We start from the raw sequence: 23,902 nt of genomic DNA on the forward strand, positions 1-23,902 counted from the left end.
AAGCTGGTAACATTGTCCAATACTGATATCCTAGTAGAAACCTCATACATTTTGGATGACCCACCCAGTCATAACCTCTACATTCTATCTAATATTTGCACAGTTTTATCATTTATAAAGCATTTTATATATACCAGCACACTAAAATTTAATAGCCCAGTTATCTCTGAGTCTTGTCTGGCTGTTCATCTTCACAGTGATCTGGTAAGTCAGGGACTATCTCACTATTTCTGTCTCCATTGAGGACAGGCACTGAAAGCAGGCCCACAGCACTGGCACAGTCTATGTGCAAACAGGCAGGGCTGGCCTTAGAGCAAAGGTTTTCTCTTAACCAGCAAGCTGTTGTGCTTCCCGTTATTATCCTCGGAGCACATGCACTCTGGGAAGAGATGTCAAGGTTGCACAGCCAGGAAAGGGGAAAGGGTCCACCTCAAGAGGTTGTTAGAACTTTGTTCTTTTTAATGTCCCGCAGTGATTAGTTGTAAACAGAAACTTTTAGAGAAATGTTCAGGTAACAACAAAAAACATAAGCAGAGCTGTTCTTGAAGCATCCAGATATTCTCATTTAGCATATTTACGTCATTGGCTAGATGATAACGGGCTTCCTCGCAGTTTCCCTTAGCCACATAGAGAAGTCCCAGGTTCCGGTGTAATAAAGAGTAGGTGGCATGGCTGCAGTCAGTTGACTTGAGGACTGTCCACTGCGCTTGGGATAGATATTCCTCAGCCTGGATGATCCGACCCAGACCTGCCCGAACGAAATCAAGGTTAACATTCATAAGCTGACCAGAGAACATATAATGAAACACAGACCTCCAACTCCTCACTCATTTATTTACTGGCTCAAATATTTACTGACGCACAAAGGTGTGTACACCAATGTTCACGGCACCAGCATTCTTCATAGCCAAAAGAGAGAAGCAACAGAACTCACCATCCACTGATACACAGATGAACCAAATGTGGTATAGCCTGACAAAGAAATCTTATTCAGCCACTAATGCGAATGAAGCAGTGACACAGGCAATGACATGGATGAACCATGAAAACATTATGCTAATGAAAGAAATAAGACACAAAGACCTCATATAGTAGGACTTATTCTATAATCTATCAAGGGTCTAGAAGAGGTAAATCCATAGAGACAGAAAATAGATGGCTCTGGCCTGGGAGGGCTGGAGGTTGAGAGGATGGGATGGGATGGGATTGCTAATGAGGATGGTACCTCATGTTAAGCTGTTTCTGGAATGAGATATAGTGATGATTTAATAACTTTGTGGATATATGAAAAACCACTGAGTGTACTGTATTTTAAAAGGGTAAATGTATGGTATGCCAATGAATCTCAATTAAATATGTATATGTTGAATGCCTTTTGCTGCCAAGACTTCTATTGAGTGAAGGATATTCAAAGATAAGTCAAAGTTAGTGCCCTCTTTTTAAAAAAAATAAATAATTTTACTGGGGGCTCTTACAGCTCTTACAACAATTCATACATCAATTGTATCAAGCACATTGGCACATATGTTGCCATCATCATTTTCAAAACATTTTCTTTCTACTCAAGCCCTTGGTATCAGCTCCCCCTTTGTCCCTCCTTCCCCCACTCTTCCACCCTCATGACCCCTTGATAATTTATAAATTATTATTTTCATATCTTACACTGTCTGTTGTCTCCCTTCACCCAGATTTCTGTTATATATCAATCAATCAATCAATCCCCTACCCCCCACCCTCACAGCATCGCTACTCCCATCACTGTGCCTGAGGAGTTTATCTGTCCTGGATTCCCTGTGTCGAAAGCTCTTATCTGTACCAGTGTACATGCTCTGGTCTAGCCAGATTTGTAAGGTAGAACTGGGGCTATGATATGGGGGCGCAGTGGGGAGGAAGCATTAAGGAACTAGAGGAATGTTGTGTTTCATGGGTACCATACTGCACCCTGGCTGGCTTGTCCCTTCTGTGTGACCCTTCTGTGAGGGGATGTCCAATTGTCTACAGATGGGCTTTGAGTCTCCATTTCGACTCTACTCATTCTCATCAATATGACTGTTTGTTTTGGGTCTTCTGATGCCTGATACCTGATCCTGTTGACACCTTATGATCATACAGGCTGATGTGCTTCTTCCATGTGGGCTTTGTTGCTTCCCTGCTAGATGACCACTTGTTTAACTTCAAACCTTTAAGACCCCAGACTCCATAGCTGGGCACTATCAGCTTTCTTCACCACATTTGCTTATGCACCCATTTTAATTTCAGTGATCATGTCAGGAAGGTGAGCGTCACAAAATGCCAAGTTATTAGAACTAAGTGTTCTTGCGTTGAGGGAGGACTTAAATCTGTCTGTTACCTTGATATTTAACACATATGTACACGGACCTTTATCCCTATCATTATATATTAATATATTTACATCTACACATGCCTATATTTATACCTCTATAGATGTCTTTTGCCTGCTAGTTCTTTCCTCTATTTCCTTTCACTTGCTTCCTGTCCCACTATCATGGTCGACCTTCATTTGGCTCCCAGTAATTCCTCTTGGCTACACTGCACTTGAGCAAACCCCACCAGGCATTCTAAACCCACTTCCCCCTCAATTTTAGTTCTCTTGTTGTTACCTTGTCCCTGGGTTTGTTGAATTCCCTCTTCTTAAAAACAAACAATAGATTAGCTTAACTAGTACAAAATGCCTGCTTCTTAGCATTATGCTCAAGAACTGTCTATATGGTATCAAACTGATAACAGAGACTAGAAAGATGAGCTGGGAACCTGAGGGAGCAATGAGTCATGTCAGGAGGAGAGGAAGAACTCAAAAAGGAGGTGAGAATGGTTGTACAACTCAAAGAAAGTACTAATTGCTGTCAAACACTGATTGAACATGTAGAAACTGCTGAATTGCTGTATGTTTTGCTGTGCATATTCCCAACTACAACAACTAAAGAAGTGGGAAATTTGCAAAATCCAGTAACCTTTAAAAACTCACAGTTGGTCCAATCCCAACTATGTGGACACCCCTACCTCCACCCAGAAGAATGTATTACAGAGAACAGCACTGAAGTTCCAGCTCAGGGAGAGGGGTGCTTCTGATCAGAGCACACAGGGGCAAACAAAGAGGGAAGGAGAGAGAGTGGAGCACATCCTGGCCCACCAAGCCTCAAGGTCGACATTCCTGCTCAGAGCAGCCAATACACAGAGAGGACCATAGGGCTGGCCCCACCACAAGACAAGACATCCCTCACTGACCCATATCACTATGAGGGACAACACTGGAGGCACAGTGAGGGAATTGTGCCCGATCTGACCCCACCACACCTTGACAAAATGCTAAGGGTGTGCAACAGAGCAGCAACGGAAGCAAAGCAAAGAAAACCTGGGGGATACCAAAAATAGACTGTTGGGCCGGAGCGTGGCACCCGAACACACTCGGCTGGAAAACACTCCTAAAGGTCAACAAAAAGACCAGGAATTTTTTTAAAACATTTTATTAGGGGCTCATACAACTCTTATCACAATCCCTACATATACATACATCAATTGTATAAAGCACATCTGTACATTCTTTGCCCTAATCATTTTCTTTTTTTTTCTCTTTTCTTTTTTTACATTTTATTAGGGGCTCATACAACTCTTACCACAATCCATACCTATACATACATCAATTGTATAAAGCACATCCGCACATTCCCTGTCCCAATCATTCACATAGCATTTGCTCTCCACTTAAGCCCTTTGCATTAGGTCCTCTTTTTTTTTCCCCTCCCTCCCCACTCCCCCCTCTTTCATGTGCCCTTGGTAATTTATACATTGTTATTTTGTCATATCTTGCCCTATCCGGAGTCTCCCTTCCCCCCCCCTTCTCTGCCACCCATCTCCCAGGGAGGAGGTCACATGTGGATCCTTGTAATCAGTTCCCCCTTTCCAACCCACTCACCCTCCACTCTCCCAGCATCGCCCCTCACACCCTTAAGACCAGGAATTTTTATAGACTTTTTGTTTTGTTGCTGTTTGGTTTTTTGTTCTGGTTGTCTTATCTTGCTCCACCTTGTTTTTGTGCTTATTATTGTCTCTTCGTGTCTATCTAGATAAGATAGGTAAGATAAACAATCCTGAGGAGAAAACAAGGGAACCAATGCTTCTGGGGTGGGGGTAGGCAGGTGACCGACACAGGAGAGGGGAGGTGGGGAAAGGAAGTGGGTGTTAACAAACCCAGGGACAAGGGAACAGCAAGTGATCTAAAATCAATGGCAAGGAGGACACAGGATGCCTGGTAGGGCTTGATCAAGGGCAATGTAACCGAGAGGAATTACTGAAACCCAAATGAAGACTGACCATGATAGTGGGACAAGAGGAAAGTAAAAGGAAACAGGAAAGAACTTGGAGGCAAAGGGCATTTAGAGAAGTCTAAATACAGGCATGCACATTGTAAATATATTTATATCTAACAATAGGGAAATAGATCTGTGTAATATATTTATATGTTAAGTATCAAGGTAGCTGACAGACAATGGGTCTCTACTTAATTACTCCCTCAATGCAAGAACACTTTGTTCTAATAACCTGGAATTCTCTGATCCTCACCTTCCCGACACGATCACTGAAGACAAAATGTGTGCATAAGTAAATGTGGTGAAGAAAGATGATGGTTCCCGGTTACCAAAAGACATAGCGTCTGGGGGCTTAAAGGCTTGAAGATAAACAAATGGCCATCTAGCTGAGAATCAACAAAGCTCACATGGAAGAAGCATACCAGCCTGTGTGATCACAAGGTGTCGATGGGATCAGGTATCAGGCATCAAAGACTCAGAAGAAAAAAATCATATCAATGTGAATGAGGGGGAGCGCAGAGTTGAGACTCAAAGCCCATCTGTAGACAATTGGACATCCCTTTCCAGAAGGGTCACAAGGAAGATATGAGTCAGTAGGGTGCAGTATAGCACTGATGAAACATACACACGTCCTCTAGCCTTTTAATGCTTCCTCCCTCCCATTATCATGATCCCAATTCTACCTTACAAATCTGGCTAGACCAGAGCATGTACATGGGTACAGATAAGAGGCTGGAAACACAGGAAATCCAGGACAGATAAACCCCTCAGGACCAATAATGAGAGTAGCGATACCAGGAGGGGAAGGGGAAGGTGGGGGAGGACAAAGGGGGAACCCATCACAATGATCTACATATAACCCCCTCCCTGGGGTAAGGACAACAGAAAAGTGGATGGAGACATCAGTCAGTGTAAGACATGACAAAATAATAACAATTTATAATTTATCAAGGGTTTGTGAGGGAGGGAGAATGGGGGAGGGAGGGAAAAAATGAGAAGTTGATACCAAGGACTCAAGTAGAAAGAAAATGTTTTGAAAATGATGGCAACAAATGTATAAATGTGCTTGATGCATGGATGTTTGTATGGATTGTGATAAGAGCTGTATGAGCCCCGTTAAAACAAAAACTCACAGTTGTGTTGGGGACACGCTCAGCTGTTGACAAAAAGACGTAGGTTCAAACCCAGCAGGCATTCCTTAGGAGAACGATGTGGCAGTCTGTTTCTGGAAAGATCTGGTCCCGGAAACCCTATGGGATGGCGCTTTTCTGCGCTATCCAGTCATTCCGAGTCCGAGAGGCGTGGGTTTGGGCTTTGGGCTTAGTACTCGTGCAACAACAGCACCGTGCGAAGGCTTGGAAGTAGCAGAGGGTCAAAAGTGTTTAATTATTTGGATGGGGGTGGGTGGGGAGGGACAATGGAGTAGGGAGAGGACTGTCCAGGGAAGTCTGAGCTGGGTTTTGAGGATGAATAGAAGTTTCCTACATAGATTAGAAAGGGGAGACATCCCAGAGAAAGCCAGGAAGATATGACTCTATTAATATAGTGACCCAGGACCACAGAGTGGCTGGAGGACAGAGTGGCAGTAAATGAGGTTAAAGAGGTTGGCGGCTAAGTAAGTCATACTAAGGGGCTTGATGTGTGATGGAGGAAAACGTGAGGATTTTAAGAAAGAACAAGAGACCTGGCTTTAGATTTGAGGAAGAGCTGCTGGCACCATCGTGGAAGAAGCAGCAGAGGGGAGAGGATGGGAGGGGGCGGGGGAGACTAATAAGAAGAGTTGTGAAATCGTTCAGGCAAACACTGAGAGCAGCCTGAACTCAGGCAATGAATGGGGATGATGTGGAATAAAGGGACATTTAGAAGAATGAATGGATAGCATGTGGTTACTAATTGATGTAGAATGGAAGAGTTGACATTAAAAGCTTTGTGTTTAGCCATATTGGCTGCCTGCCTTCAAGAGAGGTTGGCAGAACGGAACAGAAAATGACGGTAGTGTTCTGCAGAGCGGAAGGCATGCTCTGGACAGGAAGTATGCCCTGCGATGGATGCTGCAGCCGAAAGGGTACCCAAGAAAGGTTCAAGAGGCAGGGATGCAAACCCCTCATAAGTCAACTATCTGTTCTCCTTTGTCCTTGCTCCCAGTCCCCATTCATATGGAAGTGTGCTGGGTTCTAGTTGTAATCACACCTCACTGGTTAAAGGAGAAGGGAAGGAGAAGCAGCCCACAACAGGAAGCGAGTGACTCTGCCTGGCTGATACTCCAAACCAAAATGGGAAAGACACTGTTAGAAGCAAAGGCCCGAGCCCATCATCCTGGCTCACATGCACAAGCCAGGTCACATCTTCCATGCCTATAAAATAAGTTCAGACTGAGTGAGCTTGAAGCGCCCAGCTCATTGAAGAAGCAAATGATACTTAGCTAAGCTTATTTGGATAGGAGAAACATCTGGAAGAGGGCATTGGCGTACACTGGATACACTGGAAAGTTGAAGTTTTCACTGTCTAATTCGCACTCAAGTAAGCTGTGCCAACGCAAGGAGGCCTCGGAGTCAAGCTAAAGCAGCAGATAAGACAAGCCCCAGTCTCGAGGGGAAAGGCCTACCTGGGCGAGGGGCGGGAGAGAGGAGGGGGCTGCTTCGGGAGGTCAGAGCGAGGACTGTGATGGTCAGAAGCGCAGCTGTGCCAGCCAGAGACATGCAGGAGTGAGGGGAGGTGGCCGAGAACACACTGCTCAAGAAAGCAAGGCTTTCCTGGAGGGAACAAAGAAAGGAAAGCCAGGTAGTGGGAGTGGTCGCTGATTGAAGGGTGAACTGTCTGAGCTTACCTTGGGTCCGTGGCAGATCTGAAAGACATTGTGGAGGAAGAATCGGCAGGACTCAGGTATGAAAGTAAATGTACCTGGGATAAAACTGCCACACATGATGAAGAGGTTGAAGCAGTGAGGCACCGGGGCGGAGGGGGGGGGCGAGAAGGGAATCACAATTCACTGAGCGTCTGCTGTTTGCCACACAGTGCTAGGGCATTGGCACCTGTCCTTTAAGACTGCCGAGAGCTTTTGAAGGCAACAGAAGAGAAGGAAATGTCATTCATTCAACCATATATTCATCTGATGCACCGAGTCTCTACAACTCTGCGAGATGCTCAGGAACTGGTGTGGGTAAACCCGATGCGATCCCTGACTCAAGGAGCGTACAGGCGAGTGAACATGAAGAACTGGCAAACGAAGGCTGAATTGTGCTATGGATGAAATTGTGTGTGTCCCCATTAGTATGAGTTGTCGTTCCTACTTCTGTGCCTTGGGTTATGACCTCCAGAGAGGACACAGAGAGAAAGCCTGCCCCTGGAGCCAGTGCCCTGATGCTGAGCTTCTAGATCCCTAAGGCTTGGTGTGTAAGGTCACCTCACCAGGACAAAAAGAGCTAGATTCCAGATCAGCTTCTCCTGGTTCCACACTGTAAGAACAGTGGGGACAAGGAATAGGGTAGTTCCTCTATCTGTGAGATATTGTTTAAAATGTCCTTTCGAGTTGATGGAAATTTCATTGTTTTATTTTTCTTTTAAAGTTGAATATCCAAAGTCTGAAAGATCTCTAAAATGGGGAAGAAGAAATGTGATTTATTTAGACTTTCAAATGGTTGACAATAGTTTAGAGCAATGCCTATGGGAGGTGGAATGAAACCTTCCATTTGGACAGCATTTCACATCTTTCAGAACACTCTCATGCTCATGACACTTGACTTGACACTTGAATCCTTAAAACAATCCTGTGATTCAAATTCAGCAAATGCCCACTAGGTGTCAGTCGCTGCAAGTTCATCTGTTGAGTACCTTCGCACCTGGACCTTGCTGGGTGCTGTAGATCCTATAAAAATTCACTGCCGCTGAGTCAATTCCGACTCATAGTGACCCCATGGGGCTGAGTAGAACTGCCCCTGTGGGTTTCCAAGACTGTGGCTTTTTCAGAGGAGAAAGCCTGTCTTTCTCCCACGGAGTTGCTGGTGGTTTTGAACTGCCGAGCTCACAGTTAGCAGGCCAACATGCAACACTGTGCCATGAGGCCCCCTGAAGACACAATGGTAAGAAAAGACACAGTCCCAGTTCCTCCTGGACTTGCAGTCTAGTGGAGGGGAGAGAGTAAGTGCTAGTGTGTGACCGCTAGTGTGACCACTACACCTCTAGGGCTCCCGTCAGTGCAACTGGGAGACAGCACAGCCAATGTCTTATGAGATGAGAGCATTTGACCCGGGCTGGACAAAGCAGGCTGCTTCGATCGTGTTAGGAGTGGTGTCCACTGAGAGGATGGGATGTGAAGAACGCAGGAACACGTCTGTGATAATTCCTGTCAAAATCCTTCAACCTGAATCTAGTCAGGGCGAGACCTTCATCAAAACAAATAGAGAGACATTCTATAAAATTCTCCAAATCTTCAAAAGTGTCAGTCATGAAATCATGGCGATATTGAGGAACAAAATGAACATCAAAAGAAACTCTGGAAATTGCTCTTAATCATAGAGTAGCTAAGGCAATGGAAAAAACGAGGAAGTGAAAGAGCTGGATACAAAATTGCAAAGGGCAGCTCTAGAACACAAAGGAAGTTACTATAATGAAATGTGCACGACCTAGAGTTAGAACACCCAAAAGGGGACATGCTTAGCATGCCTTAAACTGAAAGAACTCAAGTACAATTCAAGCCTGGAGTTGCAATATGGAAAGATTCTATGGGTAAAATATTGAATGACGCAATGTGGTAGTTACAAAATTTCGTGTCAACTTGATATATAAAAGTGTAGGAGTCGTCCAAACTGTCAATCAGGTCACAGCCTGACGGTGCCTCCTGTGGGCGTGGCCTTCTCATAAGGAGAGCCCTGAGAATCTCCCCTATCTCTTGGCCTTCCCCTTCCTGCTGGCAAGCTACTCTGAGACCTGTCAGAGCCCTGGAGAGGCATCCATCACCATGGGATCAACAAGACTTTGCACCCACTGACGAGATCTTCCTGTATTCTGCATCACTGTATGTGGCTATGTGAGTCTGAAGAGGGACTTATGATCTAGTGTGGAACTTATGGGATTGAGTTGGACTGGGTGCTTTATTGATGCATGATTACTTCTTGGCATAAAGTCTTTCTTATACATATATGAATGTCACTGAATTTGTTTCTCTAGTCAACCTGGACAAAAATATGCAAGAAGTACCAAAGAGCATTGAAAGAATACAGAGTCACTGTGTACCAAAAAGAACTGGTTGATAGTATACCATTTTAGGAGGTAGCATATGAGCAAGGACTAATGGTCCTGAAGGAAGAAGTTCAATCTGCACTGAAAGCATTAACTGAAAGCAAACTAAAAAGAAACTCACTGCCATCGAGTCTATGCCAACTCATAAAGATCCTGTAGGACCGAGCAGAACTGCCCCTGTGGGTTTCCAAAACCAGAACACTTTACAGGATATAAAGCCCCATCTTTCTCCTGTGGATTGGCTGGTGGTCTCAAACTTCTGAGCTTTTGGATTGCAGCCCACGCCATAACCACTATGCCACCAGCACTCATCTGAAGAAAAGATTCCAAACATTAATGGGAAATCCTACGAAAGGTTTCAATAAGCTGATGAAGCACTGGAAACACCCATCTATGTGAGGAAGTTTGGAAGAAAGCTACTTGTCTAACTGACTGGAAGAGATCCATACTTGAACCCATTTCAAAGAAAGGGGACCCAAAGAATGCTCAAAATATAGAACAATATCATTAATATCACATGCAAGTAAAATTTTGTGGAAGATGATTCAACAATTGTGGCAGTTACGTAATATCCTGTCAACTTGAGAAGGGGTGGAATCTACCCTGTCAATCAGTTCGCAGCTTGATGACCTCATTTGGAGGTGCCAAGGAGATAAATAGCTCACTGGAAGCCAGATACTACTCTCTCCTTGTCTCTCTGTGAGACATTCCTGTTGGCAGGCCAGATGGAGCTACACTGATACAGCCAAAGCCCTGGAGCTGAAGGAGCCACGTGGAGACCCACGTCAGCACTGAGACAATGAGATGCTTTTACCGCCACTGGATCCACAAGACCTTTCGCCCACTGGCCTGTGATCTTCCTGCATTCAGTGCCATACATGTATTGCATGAGTCTGAAGAGGAATTTATAGACTGGTATCAGACATATGGGATAATATCAGACTTACGGACTTGATCTGGACTGGGCTGGGATGTTTTCTCAATGGACAACTGCTCTTCGATAAGAAGCTCTCCCTCACACACATAGGAGTGCCTCTGGATTTGTTCTCTTGTCCACCTGGACTGACATAACAATGCTTGCAGCATTACATTGACAGGGAACTGCCAACTGGAATATATGAAGAAGAATGTGACATCAGGATTGGAGGAAGGCTGGTTAACCTGTCATTTGCAGATGATACAACCTTGCTTGCTAAAAGTGAGGAGGCCTTGAAGCATTGGTAGATGAAGAACAAGGTTTGTAGCCTTCAGTAGGGATTACAACTCCATGTAAAAAAGATAAAAATCTTCACAAGTGGACTAATAAGTATTATCATGCTAAATGAAGAAGAGATGGAAGTTGTCACAGATTTCATCTTGGTTGGATCCACAATCAATGCACATGGAAGCAGCAGCCAAAAGATCAAAAAACACATTGCATTGGGTACATCTGCTGCGCAAGACCTCTTTAGAATGCTGATATTCAGGGAAGTTATTTTGAGGATTAATGTACACCTGCCCTAAGCCATGATACTTTCAATATATGAAAATTGAAAATTGAATAAGGAAGAATGAAGAAGAATACGTGCTGGCAAAGAATATTGAAAGTACCACGGGCTGCCAAAAGAACAAATAAATCTGCCTTGGAAGAAATACAACCGGAATGCTCCTCAGAGGCAAGGATGACACTTTGGACATGCTGTCCAGGGAAACCAGTCCCTGGAGAAGGGCAGGATGCTTGGTAAAGTAGAGGACCAGCGAGGAAGAGGAAGTCCCTGGACAAGATAAACTGACACAGTGGTTACAATAATGGGCTCAAACCTCAGCTCAATCGTGGGGATAGCACAGGCTGAGTTTCGCTCCGCTGTACATGGGATTGCTTTGCATCAGAACGGACTTGATGGCACCTCACAACGATAGCATCCCAGAATGCCAACGGTATCACTGCTAAGGCTGGCCTCTGGCCACTCATCTAACCCACCATAGCACTTCTGCGAGGGACCCAGGGTGTCTCGTCCGTCTCACTTACCAAGGCTAGCCTCCGACAAGAGCAGGTAAGCAGGCACGAGCTCTACTGAGCTCAGGCCGTGCATGTTCATGCGGAACCGGAGAGAATGCAAGGCTGCTGGAACAGCTTCTGCATATTTTCCTTCAAATAAATATTTTTGAGCTACCGTGTAGCAGAACTCAATCAAATGTTTCTGTGGAAGGAGGAGAGAAAAAAAGGCCATTTCCTTGTATTGCAGTTAACACACATAAATATTTGGAAAATACACACACATACTACAAATGGGACCAAGGATATAAACACCAAAATAGTGTCTACCCTCAAGGAACTTACAACGTAATGATTCCAACACAGCACAACTCTTGCTCTGGGCTGCTTCCCAGCAGCCAGGAGGCAACCCTGTCCTAGGCCCATCGGGCTTACCTGCCGCTGCTGCAGCTGCTGCAGGCCATGCTGACGCTCTTCCTCTGAATTGTAGAAGGGCATAGTCGTGCGCAGTGGGATGAGGAGCTGACATATCTTCTCATGGATGCTGTCCCAGTCAGCTCTCTGGTGCACCACACCACTGCAATAAAGACGGGTGACGTCCCTTCGGTATCTTTCTTTGGCCTACTCCCAAGCCTCAGAGCCTCTAGGCCAGCGGTTCTCAACCTGTGGGTCATGACCCCTTTGGGGGTCAAACGACCCTTTCACAGGGGTCGCCAAATTCATAACAGTAGCAAAGTTACAGTTGTGAAAGAGCAACGAAAATAATGTTATGGTTGGGGGTCACCACATGAGGAACTGTATGAAAGGGTGGCAGCATTAGGAAAGTGGAGAACCACTGCTCTCGGCCATACTATTGGCTTAGCTCTAGACACCAGAGAAGCTAAGCCCCTTGCAAACCAGATAAGAAGCCAAATCCCTTTCTGAGACACAAATCTCTTCTTTCGTGTGATTACAAAGATGTAGGAATTCTGCTAGAGTTGGACAGATGTAGGGGATGATACTGTTTCTGAAGGAAGATGTTCAAGGTCCAAGGACACACGAGGATGCTATAGCTTTCTTGCTTAGTTATAACAAAGCCAACTGTAACTCTGTACTGCTTTAAGGTCATTTATTTTCAAAATGTGCAAAGCTAGAAGCTGGTGAGCCTGAGGATCATTTTCTTGGAAAAGGAAAAGATTTTGGATTTGATGAGCAGCTCCGAGATACATTACAAACAGGTTTTGCTGTAACTGGGGCCATGGTATTGCCTGGCTTGGTTCTAGACCATAAGTCCTTTGTAGTTTCTGGTGTGTTTTGGTTTAGTTCTAGTCATCTGATAGGTGTGCAATGAAATCTTCTTCTGGTTGTGTTTTGCATTTCCCTAACGCAGTGACTCTCAACCTTACTAACGCTGTGACACTTTCATACAGGTCCTCATGTTGTAGTGACTCCCAACCATAAAATCATTTTCATTGCTACTTCCTAACTGTAATTAATCACCATGTAAATATCTGATCTGCAGGATGTATTTTCATTGTTATAAACTGAACACAATTAAAGCACAGTGATTAATCAGAAATTATATATTGTGAAATATATCTAATGATAAACGAAATTTTGTTTTGAAGTATGGTGTAGCATGGGTAACAGTCTTCATGCCAGGCACTTGTATGGGGCATATCTGCATGTGGGCAGACCCGCCCGGAGATGGATTGAACAGTGGTGTTTCAGTTCCTAAGACCATGAGAAATACATGTTTTCCGATGGTCTTAGGCGACTCCTGTGAAAGGGTCGTTCAACCCCCAAAGGGGTCATGACCCATAGGTTGAGAACCGCTGCCCCAGTGACTAGTGAAAGGGGCCTTGGTGGCATAGTGAGTTATGTGTTGGGCTGCTAAACAACAAGATGAGCAGTTCGAACCCACTAACCCACTAACCACAGGGGTCACCCAATTCATAACATAGCAAAATGACAGTGATGAAGTAGCAATGATAGTAATGTGATGAAGTAGCAATGAAAATGTTATGGTTGGGGGGGTCACCACACATGAAAGGGTCGCGGCCTTAGGAAGGTTGACAAACACTGCACTAACCACTCCTCCGGATAAAGGAGCCGTTATGAATCAGAATTAACTTGATGGTAGTATGGGACTGGTAATCTTCAGCATCTTTTCATGTGTTTACTGGTCATTTAGGAACCCTGGTGGTGTAGAGGTTACATGTTGGACTGCTAACTACAAGGTCAGCAGTTCAAAACCACCAGCTGCTCCGAGAGAGGGATGGTTTTTCTACTTCCGTAAAGAGTTATAGTCTTGTGAATTCACGGGGGCAATTATACTCTGACCTGCAGGGTTATTATGAGTTGGCAATGGGGTTTATAAATTGGGGTTTGGTTTATCTGTCATTAGCATATCTTCTTTATAAAAATATCTACTCAAATCCTCTGTCCATTTTTAACTGGGCCCTCTGTCTTTTTATTGTTCGGTTTTAAGCTGGCATTTCACACATCATATAATTCCATATTTCAATTCACGTCAAGTACAATGTACAATCGCTACCACAATCCGTTTCCAAACATTCTTTTTCTGCATGGAAGTTTTACTTTTTTATATATTCTGGATACTAGACCCTTATCAGACATACATTTCCAAATACTCTCCCATTAAATGAGCTGCTTTTTCACCATGGTCATGTCCTCTGATGCACAAAAGTTTTTAAACTTAATAAACTCCAATTTATCTATTTCTTCTTTTGCTGCTTGTTCCTTTGGTATTGGATCTAAGAACCCATTGCCTAATCTAGTCATGCAGATTGACACCCATGCTTCTCAGAGTTTTATAATTTTAGTTTAGTTTTATATTTAGGTCTTTGAGGCACCCTGGTGGTGTAGTGGTTCCAAATTGGGCTGTGATCCTCATGGTCAGCAGTTCGAAACTACCAGCAGTTCTGGGGGAGAAAGATTGGGTTTCTTACTGCCATAACCAGTTAGTTTCAGAAACATACCAGGTCTTTGATCCAGTCTGAGGTGTTTTTTAATGATGTCAAGTCTTTTAACTCCATTCTTTTGATACCCAGTAGTTTCAGTACTACTTATTTCGGAAATGATTCTTTCCCCCATTGAATTCCCTTAGCATTCCTGTTGAAAATCTTGGCTGTATGGGTTTAGTTTTTCACTCTCAATTTCTATACATTTATTCTTCTATTAGTATAGCATATTCTTCATCATTAGTTTTCCAATGTTTATAAATCTGAAGGTGTGAGTCGTCCAACTTTGCTCTTTCTCAAGATTGCTTTGGCTATCTATTCTGTTGCAGTTGTTGTGTGCGGTCTATTCCAACTCAAAAGTGACCCTACAGGGCAAGATAGAACTGCCCCGTAAGTATCCCTAGGCTGTAATCTTTATAGATCACAAGGCCTTTTCTGCCACAGAGCTGCTGGTGCCTTGAACTGCCCATGTTTCTATCAGCAGCTGAACACAAAACCTGTGGTACCATCAGGGGTCCTATGGCCATTGAAATGCCTTGAAATACCAAATGAATTTTATGATCATCTTGTTAATTTCAGATAAAAAAGCAGTTATAATTTTTAAGGGATGGTACTGATTCTGTACATCATTTGGGGGGAGGGATACTTCCATCTTAACATTAAGTCTTCTAATTCATGACAATCTTTTTCTCTTTATTCAGGTCTTTTTCATTTACCAGTTTGATATTTTCAGTGCACAAGTATTACACTTTGGCTAATTTATTACTAAGTATTTTTATTTTGATGCTACCATAAACAGATTAGCCTTCTTAATTTCATTTTCAGATTGATCCTTACTAATGAGTGACACTTTTTAAACTATCCCAGTAAATTTAGCAGACAGCTATTGGGCCAACTGACTACAAGAGACCCATAATTGTACTCATTCCAAAGAAAGGTGACCCACTAGAATACTCAAATTATAGGAACAGTATCAGTGATATCACATGCAAGTACATTTTTGCTGAAGATCACCCAGCAACAGTTGCAGCCTTACATTGACAGGGAGTTGCCAGGTCAGGCCAGATTCAGGAGAGAACCTGGAACGAAGGATATCACATGGATCTTGGCTGAAAGCAGAGAATCCTAGAAAGATGCTGGTGTTTTGTTGACTCTGCCAAGGAATTAGACTGTGTGGATCATAACAAACCCTGGAGAGCCTTGAGAAGAACGAGCACATGTCACTGTGCTCCTGTGGAACTTGTACGTGGATCAAGAGGCCGTTGTGTGAACAGACCTAAGGCATACTGCATGGTTTAAATCAGGAAAGGTGTGTGTCAGGATTGTAACTTTTTCTATCTGTATGTTGAGCAAATAATCAGAGGAACTGGATTACATAAAAAGAAGGCAGCATCAGGATTAGAGAAAGGCTTATTAAAAATCTTCAAAAATTTAAAAACTTAAACGTCAGGAAGACGTGAAGCACTTGCTGATGACTATCGAGGACTGCAGCCTTTCGTATAGATTACAACTCTATGCAAAGAAAACCAGATTCTTCAAAATGGACCAGTAGGTGACATCATGGTAAATGCAGAAAAGATTGAAGTTGCTGAGGATTTTTCTTGCTTGAATCCACAATCAATGCACATGGAAGCAGCAGTCAAGAGATCAAATGATGCATTGCACTAGGTACATCTGCTACACAAACCTCTTTAGAGTACTGAAAAGCAAGGATGTTACTTTGAGAACTAAGGTCCACCTGACTCCAGCCATGGTATTTTCAATTGATGCATAAGCATGTTAGTCCACGTAATCTAGAGAAACAAATTCATAGATACTCATATGTGTGTGAGAGAACTTTATATATAAGAACAATTGAATACTGAGAGAACATCCTAGCCCAGATCAAGTCCATAAGTCTGATATTACACCATATGTCAATACTAGTCCATAAATTCTTCCTTAGACTCATGAAACACATGCAATGGCACCAAGTACAGGAAGATCACAGGCCAGTGGGTGCAAAGTCTTGTGGATCCATTGGTGGTATAAGTATCTCAGCACTGGGAAGGGTCTCCATGTGGCTCCTTCAGCTCCAGGGCTCTAGCGCAGCTCCATGGGTCTTGCCAACCAGAATGTCTCGCAGGGAGTAAATGTGCACCCACCTCCAACGAGCTATTTATCTCCTTAGTGTCTCCAAATAGGTCATCAAGCTGCAACCTGACTGACAGGCTAAACTCCACCTCTTCACTCCTAAGTTTCAAATTGACAACAGATTATGTAACTGCTACAATGTGGAAGTTGGATATCAAATAAAGAAGACCAAAGAAGAATCTGTGAATTTGAATTGTGGTGCTGGAGGACAAAGAAGTCTGTTTTAGAAGAAATATAGCCAGAGTGCTCCTTAGAGGCAAGAATGGAAAGCCTTTGTCCTACATACTTTGACCATGTTGTCAGGAGAGAACAGTCTCTGGAGAAGGACATCATACTTGGTAGATGGGCAGGGGGAAAAGGAAGGCCCTCAATGGGATGGAATGACACAGTGGCTGCAACCGTGCCCCAGACATAGGAACCACCGTGCTGATGGCGTGGGACCTTGAGGTGTTTCCTTCTGTAGTGCATAGGGTGGCTATGGATTGGCACCAACTCAATGGCATTTAACAGCATGTTAATCTTGTATCTTGAAAACTTTATCAGCTCTAATATTTTTGGTGGTTTTTCAAAGTTGAGATAGATACACATATGTAATCATGTAATTGCAAATAGGGATAGTTTCACTCTTCAAATTTGAAAGCTCTTCGTATTCTTGTCTATCTTGCCAAGAAATAACTGGTCCAATGTTGAGGAGAAGTGGCAAAGGTAGACATCCTTGTCTTGTTACTGGTCGATCCTAAGTGGAAAGCTTTTAGCCTTTCACTACTAAGTACTTTAATAGTACATTTTTCATGGAGGTGGTTTGTTTCTTTCAGTCAATTCTGGCTTATCAAATCCAAAAAAACCAAACCTGCTGCCACTGAGTCAATTCCAACTTCATATAGGGTTTCTAAAGCTGTAATCTGTATAGTAAGATAGGCTTAACTTTTGCTGGCTGGTGGACTTGAACTGCAGTTGATCTGACAGCACCACCACAGTGACCCTATATAAGAGTAGAACTGCCCGAGAGGGTGTTCTAGGTTTTTTCCTGAAGAGCCACAGCAGGTTCAAACCATCTTTTTAGTTAGCAGTCAGACATATCACTATTATGTCACCAGCTCCCCTAGTGGGAAATGGAGGGCTGGGAAGTGAGTGTGGGTGGACAAATTCCCTATGCTCATAATAAAGGTTCTGAAAGGCCAAGACTCTGGTGGAGGAAGGCCTTCACATCTGAGAGATGGAGATTAATCCCAGTCACATTTTCATAATTAAAAATCATTCCCCACAATGTGCCCTGTATAATAGTGCAAGGGTAAATCCAGCCCCTAAACACATCATCACGGGTCCGGGAGGCACAATTGTACAGCGATAATAAATAAAGATTATAGTAAAGTCATAGAGGGCATGAGAGAGAGAAGAGATAGAAATAATGGAGTCAGACACATTTTATGGTAGCAATGCTCACCTCAGCTTTACTTGGTGGTCCACGTGGAGAGAGATAGTAAATGCTAACCAAGGCTTTTATCTTCTCTGGGGACATGCAAGCCCCCTAATAACACGTGAAGACATACGTCACAGGAAAGTGCTGTGCTATAGGTAATACAGTAATGGGAGGGGGTTGGTCTAGGGGTATACACGCAATAGGAATGTGAGGGAGTTAACTGTCTTGGTTTTACTTTATATATATTTCAGTGCAGACAATGATAATCTGGGTAAGGGTGAAAGCATTTTTCTCAAAGGACCGGATAGGAAGTATTTTAGACTTGGAGAGCCATCAATCTATGTTACCAAGGCAGCCACAGAAAATAGATAAATGGGTGAACAAGGCTGTACCAAAGCATCTTCTCCCACTCCAAGGACAAAAGAACAAAAAGGAACAAAATGTGATAAAGTATTTTCTTCTTAAATTCTATCACAGGAATGACAGAAAGCATTCAGTTTTTTTTTGGGGGGGGCAGAAACAATTGTAAATAGATCAATAAAAGCACTTAGCTACAATATAGAACTAGTTCAGTTCTACAGGATCTCAAATAGGAGCTTGTTGAGTAATTGTGTGAACAATGGCAGTTTAACTTCCTTATGCTCCCTGAGCATATCCTTCTGCGGAGGATACCTGACATAGCCAGTATCTCACCTGTCACTTCATTATAAGTTTGTGAGCTCCCTCTTATTCTTATCTCACCCTTAGCACTCCTTAATTTAAAGGAGTGAGAAATGTTTTCAATGTGGTAGTCATAATTGAGAAGCTTGCAAACCACTCATGTTTCGAGTGGCTTTTTCTTCGCTGACTGTAAAATGCCTTTAGCTGGGCATTTAGTCTCTAGTTCCTGCAGACCCTATTGCTGCTTCCCATCACAGCAGAAGACTTCATTTATTTTCCCCTCCTGGACAGTGTGAAGGGACTTTAACTTGTGCCCATAGGTTAACCTCCTCAAAAAGAGTACTTACTACACAACTCCAAAACCCCAAACTTTGATAGGCTCGATAGGTGAATTGGTGAATACAAAATTGGCGATCTGAAATGTAAACCTCTACCCCTCTCTCTCTCTAACACACAAATGGTTTAAAAAAAATCCACTTCATTTAAGTCGATTACAACTCATAGCAACCGTCTATAGCAGTGGTTCTCAAACTGTGGGTCGCGACCCCTCTGGGGGTTGAACGACCTTCCACAGGGGTCACCAGATTCATAACAGTAGCAAAAGTACAGTTATGAAATAGCAACAAAGAATTTTATGGCTGGGGTCACACATGTAGTAAAGGGCCACGGCATTAAGAAGGTTGAGAACCACTGCTCTGTAGCATTTCGTGTATCTTTACGGGAATGGGCAGCCTCATCTTTCTCCCTCAGAGCAGCGGATGTGTATAAGCCACCGATCTTGTAGTTAGCAGCCCAACCCTTCCCCTTACTGCAATTAAGTATCTATATGCTATACACCTGCTAGTGATGTTTCAGTGTGTTCTTTAATGAAATCATCTTTTACAACTGTTATATTACCTGGGAATATATTCATAATCTAAAGAAAGTAGCTATGCACAAAATTACCCAGAGTATAGAGATTATGTTTACACAAAAATACAAGGAAATTCACTAAAATATCAGGTTCCAATCTCTTGAGTTGTGGGACGATGGTTCTTTCTCTTCTCTACTATTGTTATTTTCAAGTTTGATGCAGTGAGCATGAAGTACACTTACAACCAGGGGAATAAACAAATTTTTGCAGCAAAGAAACTTTGTTAATTCAAATGGACTGTCCTCCCTAATCCTTAAATTTGGGGTGAGGAAAGAGAATGCATATTTACTGAGTGTCATCATTGTCTCGGGGATGCTAGAGGTTTACAACATTTAACCACCAAAAACATTGCAGAGAAGGCTCATATAAAATTCCCCGCTAATCAAATAAAATAAAATATAAAACTCCCTGATTTTGAGATAGAGGTTTAAAAAAAATAGCAGTAAAACTCCAGGACACAAAGACAAAGAAATTTAGAGGAAAAATCAGAAATAATAAGAGAAAAAGCTTAAGCAGGGTTAAAGGCAAGTGAAAGAGAGGGTGGGGGAAGAAGATAAAAGGCAAAGAAAATGATCATTTATTCATACAGTCTCAAATATCTAGTGCCAACCATTTTAACACACTTTGCTGGAGCTCATGGGCAGAGACAGGTGTGATACAGATCAAAAGATATGGGTATGACATCCTCCCCACACATCCAACATAATTGTCCCAAACAGAATATTAACAAATCAGGGAATAACACACTTGCCATCAATTAAAACGGAAACAAGCCTGTCATGTGGCAGGTGTAGAGTAACTAGAGTTGAGAGGGAGAAGGAGTTAGGGGTCTGGCTGGAGAGCTGAAGGGGAAGGGTGTTCTGAGGAAGAAAGGTTGCATCATGACAATCTATTTGGGTTTTTAAAATTTATCACAGCACTTTCATCACACCAGGCAAAGTACCTCAATCTCTCCCAAGTGCTAGGCCGGCACTTATAATTGCTTACTTAGCAATGTTCCTAAGGTACCATGAAGGTCTCTCAAATACTGTGTCCCCAACCAGATATATCACCTACCACCTCTTTCCCCGTGTTTCTGCTTTAGCTCATGGGTTTACTATCCATTTAAAAAGACAAAACTCAGTAATCGAGTCAATTTCTACTCATGGTGACCCAATCCTATAGGACAGGGCAGAACTGCCCCTATGGGTTTCGGGGACTGCAACTCTGTATGGGAGTAGAAAGCCTCATTTGTCTCCTTAGGAGCAGCTTGTGGTTTGGAACTGCCAACCCTGTGGTTAACAGTCTAATGCACAACTATGCCACCAGGGTTCCACTTTATCCATTTAGAAGTTGGTTTATTCCACAAATATGCACTGAATGTGTGTTATGTGCTGTGGCTAAGCCTGATGAAAGACAGGTATAAACAAGTAAACACAAAAATAACAAAGCATCTTTGAGAGAGATAATGGAAGAGGGTGTTTAGATGGGGGTTCTCAGAACGGCCTTTCTGAAAAAATGACTTCAATTGAGACCTGAGGGATTGAAGGGAGCTAGGAAGGTTATGGTTGAAGGAGAGGTCCTTAGCAGAGAGAACAGCCTTGGCGAAGAAACAAAGGGAGGAAAGAACTTAGAGACTGGAATGGAAAGAAAGTCCTGTAACAGGGAAAAGGAAAAGGGTGGTAGGAGCTGAAGGCAGAAAGGTTACCAGGGCCCAGTTGTGCAGGGCTTTATAGGTCCTGTTCAAATTCGAGAACTATATTCTAAATGCAATGAAGTCATCAGATGAAAACAGAACTGCTGCCTGTGCCCTCGTGGGACATGCAACCTAATGGGATACACGTAAACAACAGATTCCAAGTGTTAGGACTGGGGAAGTATACAGTTTCGAGGGATACCTAGTCCATTCAGAAAGACGTACACAGGGTAGAAAACCACCCATCCAGTCGCCATCAAATTCATTCCAGCTCCTGGTGACCTTTTATGTTGCAGAGTAGAATGACCTCCACATGGCCATCAAGGTGGTGGCCTTTCTTCCAAGGTACTTCTGGGTGGTTTCACACAGACAACCTTTCAGTCAGTCGTCAAATGCTTACCCATTTGCATCACCCAGGGACTCTTCTCTAAGGGCAGTGGATAGGGAAGGGCTCCTGCAGAAAATGACACCTACTGTGAGCCCTGCAGGAGGAACAGAAGTCATCCGGGTGGATAGAGAAGGGTGTTCCAGGAAGAGGGGACAGGGTGTACAAGGGTGATACCGAACAGAAAACACTGTGAGAGAGATGAACACTCAGGGTGACAAATGCATACAACAGGAGAGCCAGGGACAGTGACCCATCATGAAGAGCCTTTTCATGTATTTCGTTTTTCTCCTGAGAGCAGTCAGGAACTGTTGGAAGGTAGTCATTCTTTTCCTTTGACATTGACTCTAACTTTTCCTTTGCTGACCAGGTTCCCAAAATCATATCTCTGAAGCGTTTCTCCTATTCCTGTGTCACTGTCTTAATTCAAGTCCCATCATGCTACATCTGGGCTGCTGAAACAGTTTAATTAGTCAAGCAGCTTTCAATGTCTCCCTCCAATCCATCTTCCACACTATTGTCTCCTGTCTTCAACACAAATGACGGTATGGCATTCCTCGAATCAAAACTATATGTGGCTGTCCAGAGGACAGATTCCAAACTCTTTATCTTTGATTTCTTACCACCATTTGGGCCTGACCTAGATCTTCTTAGTTTAACGCCCTACCACTATCTATCAAAATCATTTCCAAACTTTTTGGGCTTAATCCACAGTAAGAAATACTTCTTCTCAGCACACCTGGACAGATCCACACAAAAAACTGAAACAAGTCACAACACACAATTCAAGTACAACTGGTAAATTCTATTCTATCTTAGAATAGAATTTGTTTGTTTGAAATGCTGGTTGTGACTTATTCATGACCTGAAAATATAACCTGGTCTGCTATTCGGAAATCACTGACTACTCCTCTCCTCTTCCATCTTCTCCGCTACCCTTTGCTCAAGCAGTCCTGGACCCCAGGAAAACACTCTGCCCCTCTGCACTGTTCAGAAAACAAGTTCCTTCTGACTTTTCAAGACTCAGGGCAAATGTTCCTTTGAGAATCTTTCTAGATAGTGCCCCAGTCACCATGGATCCAAATTTAGTGGTCCCAGGGATCAATACACCTAGTGTGACAGTATTTGTCATTGCACAAACTGAAACTCATTGCTACTGAGCCAATCAGAGACCAAAGTGACAGGATTAAAACTGGCCTTTTGGCTTTCCCAAACTATAAATCTTTACAGAAGTAGAAAGCCTCATCTTTCTCCTGCAGAGCTGCTGGTTTCAAATTGCTAACCTTGCTGGTAGCAGTTCAACATGTTTTCTACTCTGCCACCAGGGTTCCTATACTTGTCATTTAGAGCGATGACTTAAAAAAAAAAAATCTGGACTAGGTTTCTGGAAGGCAGCAACCTAGTTGCTTTATCTCAGTACCAAAACTGGGTTTTGTATGAAGCAGAAGTCGGACAATGTTTTGCTAAATAAATGCAAACTTAGCCTCCTCTTGTACTACCCTCCCTAAGACTTCCCCACGTTGAATGAGCTTCAATACTAGCTTTCTTGTTTTCTTCAAACACAAAGGTGTTCAGATCTTAGTTATTTCCTTTTCAGAACTTTCTTTTACTTCCATGATGACTTCCTACTTTATTTTCATAGCATCAGAAAAGCAGTCTGCCCAACCTCTGACGGCACTTCCTTTACCTTTGACATTTCTCACGGAAACGATCTTGTTTTCTATCTTGCCCTATTAGAATGGTGCCTCTTCGGAGAGCCCGGTCCAGAATCGCTAGCCTGCAGAACTTCAATGAACATTTGGCGATGGGAGACAAAAGACGCCACAGGGATTTAAGGGGCCTGTGGACCTTTCTGAAGCCGCCCGAAAGGGTCTTGGGCAGAACCTAAGGGTTGGGCGTCCGCGGGGCACGCAGAGGCCAGAGCCGCGGCGAAGGGAGGCAGGAGCCGGGGCTCCCGGGCGCCCTTCCAGGGCCTACCAGTAGTAAGTGACAGTGCAGGCCGTGCACATCCGCTCGGCCGGGGCTTCGCACACCTCACAGCGCAGCTTGCGCCCCTTGGGCACGGCCAGAGGGTAGATGACGTTCATGTTGCCCAGCGTCGTGCAGGAACGCAGGACGGTTGCTGGGCGAGGCTACGCGGGGTCCTGCGTCACGTGACAGTCACGCCGCAGCGCCGCTCTCAGGGCCTCGCCTAAAGGTTTAATGGCCGGGC

General features: G+C 43.5%; 1 protein-coding gene across 2 annotated transcripts in view; it reads right to left on the reverse strand.

Annotated features, from left to right (window-relative positions):
- The window catches only part of ZMYND12 (zinc finger MYND-type containing 12), a 34,261-nt gene extending 10,381 nt beyond the window's left edge, over positions 1 to 23,880 (reverse strand). The window contains exons 1-4 of one of the 2 annotated variants that reach the window (XM_075554696.1): positions 23,668 to 23,880; positions 11,977 to 12,118; positions 11,575 to 11,746; positions 579 to 748 (exon numbers count right to left, since the gene is read on the reverse strand). In XM_075554696.1, the coding sequence (XP_075410811.1) occupies positions 579 to 748; positions 11,575 to 11,746; positions 11,977 to 12,118; positions 23,668 to 23,777 (594 nt within the window). In that variant the 5' untranslated portion in view covers positions 23,778 to 23,880. The other variant, XM_075554687.1, reaches the window with a different exon arrangement.
- Positions 23,881 to 23,902: the final 22 nt, after the last annotated feature.

The sequence above is a fragment of the Tenrec ecaudatus genome, chromosome 1 (assembly GCF_050624435.1).
Source record: "Tenrec ecaudatus isolate mTenEca1 chromosome 1, mTenEca1.hap1, whole genome shotgun sequence".
In the NCBI taxonomy this organism is placed as follows: domain Eukaryota; kingdom Metazoa; phylum Chordata; class Mammalia; order Afrosoricida; family Tenrecidae; genus Tenrec; species Tenrec ecaudatus.